Source organism: Sus scrofa, chromosome 6 (genome assembly GCF_054392235.1).
Source record: "Sus scrofa isolate SSC_HxYL_T2T_F1_AM1 chromosome 6, Sscrofa_HxYL_maternal_Yorkshire_Landrace_v2.0, whole genome shotgun sequence".
NCBI classification, from domain to species: Eukaryota; Metazoa; Chordata; class Mammalia; order Artiodactyla; family Suidae; genus Sus; species Sus scrofa.
Window position 1 is genome coordinate 87,041,531 of NC_139388.1, and position 6,594 is coordinate 87,048,124.

The 6,594-nt window shown below is 57.3% G+C and overlaps 1 protein-coding gene across 2 annotated transcripts in view; it reads right to left on the bottom strand.

The window, feature by feature from the left end:
- RUNX3 (RUNX family transcription factor 3) overlaps nucleotides 1–6,391 on the bottom strand; it is a 63,772-nt gene extending 57,381 nt beyond the window's left edge. The window contains exons 1-2 of one of the 2 annotated variants that reach the window (XM_021095591.2): nucleotides 6,217–6,391; nucleotides 5,828–5,916 (exon numbers count right to left, since the gene is read on the bottom strand). In XM_021095591.2, coding sequence (XP_020951250.1) covers nucleotides 5,828–5,916; nucleotides 6,217–6,293 — 166 coding nt within the window. In that variant the 5' untranslated portion in view covers nucleotides 6,294–6,391. Of the gene's footprint in view, nucleotides 1–5,827 lie in introns of both variants that reach the window. The other variant, XM_021095592.2, reaches the window with a different exon arrangement.
- Nucleotides 6,392–6,594: the final 203 nt, after the last annotated feature.

The window sequence follows — 6,594 nt, forward strand, 5'->3', positions numbered from 1 at the left end:
GCTGTGCTGAGTGAGCGCTCACTATAGATCAGAGGCTGCGCACAGGGCTTCAGGGCAGGGTCACATTCTCTCTTGCAAACACTCTAGCCCCATCTTAGGGAGGAGGAAATAGACTCCAAAAGGCAAATTAAGATGCTGGGTCACCCAGCCACTAAACAGCTTAAACCTGCCTTGACCCCTAAACTATGTATGAGGCCGATGGCTGGTTCCCAAGGAGCTGAGAAAAGTCATCATTCCTGCCATGGAATCCCACCTCACACGAGCCCACGCACTTCTGTGGACCTCAGTTTCCCCACCTATAAAACCAGGCAGAGGCACTCTCGGCCTGCCAGCTCCGACCTTCTCCTGAATTCGCTCACTGTTCCTGCTTCCTGTGGCATCTCCAGGTAGGACCAAGCCCCACTCTGGCCCCGGGGGCCGCAATTCTACCTCCTCTGTGTCCCTGCAGGAGGCGCTGTTTCAAGGTGATGATGGACGGCCTGGGTTCCAAATCCACTGGGCGGTAAAGCCCATCCTTCCTACCTCCCTCTGTCCCCTTTACTCCCAGCATGGAGTAAGGCAGGCTCCTGGGCACCAAGGTGGGCATGAGTGACTGAGTGCCAAGGCTGGCCTGGGCCCAGAAGCTCCCCGGAGGCCAGGGCTCCCCAGTGGCCACAGGGGGTCCCAGGAAGACTCCTGGCAGAGGGGGTGTCTGAGTTCGGTCCTGAAGACAGGGCAAGACTCCCCAGCTGCCGGAGGGGCATGGCCCATGGTGGATTTGAGGGAGGGTCTGCAGAGGAGGCAAGCCCAGGGGACAGGGGTAAGAGCTGGTGTCAAGGCTGCCTTGCTGAGCCCACCTACGGGGGAGTCTGGACTGGCTCAGAGACGAGGCAGGGGTGAGAGGGTGATGCTGCCTCCTTGGTCCCAGAGCCTTCTGGAAGGGCTCAGGGGGCATCTGACTCCAGGGCCCCCTCCCCTCCTTGAATGCCCCCACCCTCTCAGGTAGCTGAGCAAGCCTCAGCTTTGATGCAGCCACCTCAAGGCCGAGGTGTCAATGGGCTCTCTATGTGACCGGTGGGGCCGCTGGGGGCCGCCGGCCGCCGTAGTGGGCGCGGGTGAGGCCTAGACACACAGTCCCACTGTGTGGGGCCGGCTCATGCCCGCCCAGACCCTGTGGCCAGTGGGGGACTCCCAGGAATGCCCTTCCAGCCTGGGGGGCACTTTGGACAGGCAGGGTGGTCTGGGGAGACGGGTGTGTGCAGGGCGGCCTCAGGAGCCGCCCTCCAAGGGGCCCGGCAGAGGTGGCGCCAGGCAAGCGCCAGGGTGGGTGTGGGTGGCTGGCGGTCAGTCCCTTCATCTCCCAGGGTTGTGGGGGAGGGGACGCCGCCAAGGGCGCCCTGCTCTAGGTGACCGGCCATCCCGGGCTGCCTGGGATTCTGGCGAGTCCCCTGTTTTTGACCATTGCCCAGAGCTGAGCAAAGGACACCACGAGTGACCTCTCTGGCGAGGCAGCTCCCCCTTTGTCCGGTGACTTCTGAGCCAGATCATTCCAGAGAGACCTGCCATTCTGCTCACCCTCTGCCACTGCACAGGCCTGCTCACGCCTGAGAGGCCGCATCTCATCTCTCCCAGGTGTCCTCAGGCGGGGAGCTGCCGGCCAGCTGTCCCACCACCGCGAGGGGAGCTCTGGCCAGAGAAGCCTACCCTCGTCCCCCTCCAGCCATCCCAGCAGACGCCCAGGATCCTCTCCTCCTGTCCTGCCTCTACGCCTTTGCCCAGGCCATTCCCTCTGCTCAAGACATCTTTTCCGCATTCTCACCTCCTCACCTTGTAAGACCCAGCTCCAGGGTCACGTGTCCAGGGGAATTTTCCTCTCTTCCCCCAGGCCGCCCGTGACCCCTCTCTAATCTCCCAGCCCCCTGTTCTCGTCCCTTATCGCACTGACCACACCCCAGTGCAATTTTGCATTTGCCCATCTCTTTCCACAGCAGACCGTGACCTTTTCAAGGGTGGAGAGACTGACCTCGTCACCCTTGGACCTGAAATTCTAGCACAAGGCCAGGCTCACGTTAATTTTAAAAAGGAAGTTATTTATTGAACATTTACTCTGTGCCAGATGCCTCGCTCATTTAATTCTCTCTAGAGCTCCAGGAGGTTGGTATAATCATTATGCTGCTTTTACAGACAGGGAAACAGAGGCACAGAGAGGGGAGCGGCTTGTCCTGGGCTACACAGTTAGGGCCAACTCAGGATGGAGACCGGGGAGTCTGGTACTCCACTCCTGGAGCAGCTTTTGTGCAATTACTGAATGAATGAAAACTTTCATCTCCCTGAGCCTCCTGGTTCCTGCCTGTGGCCGTTTAGGCCCATTTCCTTGGGTTTCCTCCCGGCTGAGGTGCCCACCCTCAGTGTCCTGGCAAGAATGCTTTTGCCTTTGGGGGTGCAGTTTAGGGGTGCTGTGAGGGGGACCTGCTGCAAGGGGGATCCCCTAAGGGGTGCAGAGAAGGGCCTCACGGGACAGGTGTGGTTCTGGATTAAAGTGCTAGCCCTTGGTAGAGTTGAGGATGGCCCCTTAGGCATCCTCAAGGCCATTACCTGCAGTTGGCAGGTGGGGAAACCAAGGCCCAGGGAGAGGAAGGGACTTGCCTATAGTCACGCAATGTGTCATTAGGCCTGAGCTTCCCCATTTGTCAGACAGAGGACTCTTAACCCTTCTCCTGTCTGGAAGAGTCCCAGGAGCAGAGATGGGCAAAGGTGTGAGTTGCTCAGGGCACTGGGTACCCCAGAAGCCCCCTACGACCTCTCATGCCTCCATTTCAGTGCCTGGAATTCTGGCACATTCTGCCAGCTCTTTAGGTTAATCATCACTCTCTCTCTTATTTTTTTTTTTTTTTCTTTTTAGGGTTGCCCCTGCAGTGTATGGAAGTTTCAAGGCTGGAGGTAGAATCAAAGCTGCAGCTGCTGGCCTACACCACAGCCACAGCAATGCTGGATCCGAGCTGCATCTGTGACCTGTCTGTTGCCACTTGTGGCAATGCCAGATCCTTAACTCACTGATTAGGGCAAGGGATCCAACCTGGATCCTCATGGAGACTATATTGGGTCCTTAACCCTTAGAGCCACAACAGGAACTCCAGCATCATCCTCTTTTAATTTAAAATTTTTTTTTCTTATTATAGTTAATTTACAATGTTGTGCCAATTTCTGCTGCACAGCGAGCATTGCCCTCTTCTCGTCTCCCCCTCGCCCTCTCCGTCAGGTAGGAATCAAATGCTTCTCCACCCTCTTCCCAAACCTCTTTGTTGCAGGGAACTGAGAGAAGTTCCAGAGTCGGGAACCCAACTTTCAAGCTCTCCTGGGCAGGTGATGTCCTGAGGCCCCCCACCCCCACCCCTGGCCTCCTGCTGAGGAACTGGTGCTATTGGCCTGAATTCAGGGGGTCCCTGAACTCGGTGGAGAAACACACACCATCTTCCCTTTCGCTGACCTCTAACTAAAACTTAGCATCTTTTTCTACAGCGACTTTGTCCCCAGGGGGAATCACAAGTATTCTCCAGTCTCCTGGGGGCTGTCTGCCTATCCCCACTACATCCAGGCAAGTCCTCTCTCCATAGGGACGGCTTTGCACCCTGTGTGTTACTACAGAGGCAGCTGGTCATGGTGTCACAAATGTGCTTTTTCATAGTTTGATATAGATGGTGACTCTGAAGAGTCCATAGGCTTCCTGAGACTCCAGAAAGTTCTGTGGCTCAGCACAGGTTAAGGACCCTGCACGGGGCCACAGGTAGCTGAGCTCGGCAGGACCCAGAGCCTGGATCTCTTTGGGGACAGAATTGGCAGCTGCATCCCCTGTGAGCCTCTAGAGACAGAATTTTGGGAGACAGAGCCCTGGAAGGGAATAGAACGTGGCGACTAGAACTGGGCAGGAGAGAGGGGGCCAGAAACAGACAGAACATGGAACTGCAGGGAAGCCTCAGACCCCAGGCCCTAAGGCCTCCCCCATACCCTAGCTTACAAGACACATCTGAGTCCTTGTTCACTAGGGATCGGCCCGCTCTGCCCAGCAGCCTCCTGTCTGTGTGCCCACATTCAGCCCAAAGCCACCAGTTTGCCTCTCCTTCTCCCTCTGTGTCACTGTCCACTATTGGGCACCCTGGCACCAGGAGCCCATCCTAGGTGGGTGGCCCTTGAATCCTGTCTCCCAAGGTTCCTTTGTCTTAAACTCCACATTTCTCCATCTTGCTCACGGAAGAAGAAATACAGATTACAAAGACTCAGCAAATGGTTTTTATAAACTCTTATTTTCTTGCCACAGAACTGCCTTTAATTAGCTCCAAGCACTACAAAGGGAACGGCGTTATAATAGGAGCCGCTTGAAGGAAGGAGCTCAGGGCTCTCGGCTCCGAGACCTGGGGCTGCCGCCCGTTGCAGCTGTGAGCGCGTTTGATGGGAGCGCCCCGCCGCCCAGACGGCAGACCGCCGCCTGCCCCCAGTTGGCCCCCCTCTGCAGCCGCACAGCCTGCCTCAGCTTCTCTCCAGGGAAGAGGAACGGGTCCAGCCCTCAGACAAGCCCCTGCAGAAACCTTTGGACAATAACCCCCCAAATGTGCCTCGGTCCCTGCCCAGAGCCAGCTGCCCAAGAGTGGCTCTGAGTCCCCCTGCTAGCCGGCAGCAGGACGGGCGGATGGACAGTCAGACTGACTTGTGTGTCTCAGCTGACCACCTCCGCCGAGAAGAAGTGGCACCAGGAGCCCAAAACCTGGTGTTCTAGAGGCCACTCGATTCCTCTAATCTGGAAGAGAACTCTTTGCAAACGACCCAGAGGCATGGTCCTCATACACGGTCCATTTCCAGCCTCAGGCAATCAGGATGTCACAGCTGGAGAGGCCTCCCTTTGGGGGCACAGAGAGGTTAAGTAACTTGTCTAAGGCCACTCAGCCTTAGAGGTGGCCACTGAGCTGGGACTCAGATTCAGGGCTTCTTGATCCCCAGTCTCAGGTGCCACAAGCCCCACGTGGGCTCCTGGTCGCAGGGAAGAAAGCCACATGGTGGGGGGGTGTCTGAGGCCAGGTCCCATCAGCCTTAAGGGCCAGACAGAGGCAGGAAAAGTCTCCCCAAATCCCAGCCTCAATCAGAACTTCCAAGTGGAGGCTCTCGGAACCCTATCCTTTTTGAGGGACACAACCCAGAACCCTGGGTCCCTCTAGGCCATGAATAGAGGCAGAAGCCTGACCACATCCACAAACCCTCTGGAGGCCTGCTCTCCCCGATTCCAAACCACCTTCTGAGCAACCCAGAGCTGCATAGGTTCCCCCCAAAAGCCTGTAGCCTTCTCTTCCCTCTGCTTCTCTCACCCAGGAATGACTCGGAAAATGCAGTGCAGAAGTTTCTCGGGAAGGTCTCCCGATCCTCAGGTGTAGCCTTGCCCCCTGCCTGCTCCAGAAGCTGGCCAGTCTCTGGGGGAGCAGATATCTGAGTATGTGCTCAGGTGGAGGGTCCGAGCACTGCAGGGTGGGGGGGCCAGGGGCCCTGAGGATGGGGCAGGAAGCCTCGGGTCACAGGGACCCCCCCATGTGTCCTCTCCACCCCACAACCCTCCGAAGTCCTTTGAGGGCTTGTGGCTCCCACCGTGGACAGTCCCCACCAGCTGAGGATAAAAGTCCACAAAGATGTTCCCCTGCAGGACACCACGGAGGCCACCAGACCCTCTTCCCACCCCAGACCTTCAGAAGCCAGCGGATGTAGGTAGGCAGCCCGGGCCCTTGAAGGCAGCCAGCGTGGACCGTGTAGGGACGCAATCCGGGCCCCCGGCCACAGCTCCCCACCCGAAAGGGCGCTCGTTACTCACCGCGGATGAAGGTTGGCGAGTAGGTCGGGAACGAATCGAAGATGCTGTTGGATGCCATGCCCCGCTCAGAGGAAGGCGAGGTTCCAGCCCTTCAGGGGGTTGGGTTGGGATCGACTTGGTTAGCTGTTGTTTTATTTTTTCCTAGCTACTTTTGAAAATAAAGGGGTGGGGGTGGGGGGAGTGTTGCTTTTTGTTTGTTTTTTGTTTTGTTTTGTTTTGTCTCTTTTTCCCCCCTACTGCTATGAAAAAGAAAAAAGGAAAGAACGCGAGAGTGTGTGTGTGCGCGAGTGTGTGCGTGCGTGTGTGTGTGTGTGTGTGTGTGTGTGTGTGTGTGTGTGAGCGAGAGAGAAAAAAAAAAATCCCCAAGGAAAGTAAGTTTCTGTTTGTACCCAAGAATTTGGATTCCTGGTCCCACAGGAATGTCTCGCCACAAATTTTCAACAGAAGCGTATGCAGAGTGTATCATTAGATGGCGGGAAGGGGCCTTCGGCAGCCAGGGCAGGAGTCGCAGGGCAGTGAGAGCAAAGCCAGCACAGCGTCAAGCGGCCACGGGAATGAATGAATGAGGCTCGCCCCCGGCAGAGCCCAGCTCAGTGGGTGCGAGGGCGGCCCAGGGGGTGGGAGGACCGGGAGCCAACCAGCTCCAGCGCAGGGCCCCCGAAGGCGGCCGAGGGCCTGGCCTTGTGGTTCTGTGGTTGAGGGACCAGGCCTTCACAGTGTCAACCCAACCTCAGCTCACAGGATGCAAGAAGCCAGCTCGCGGCCTT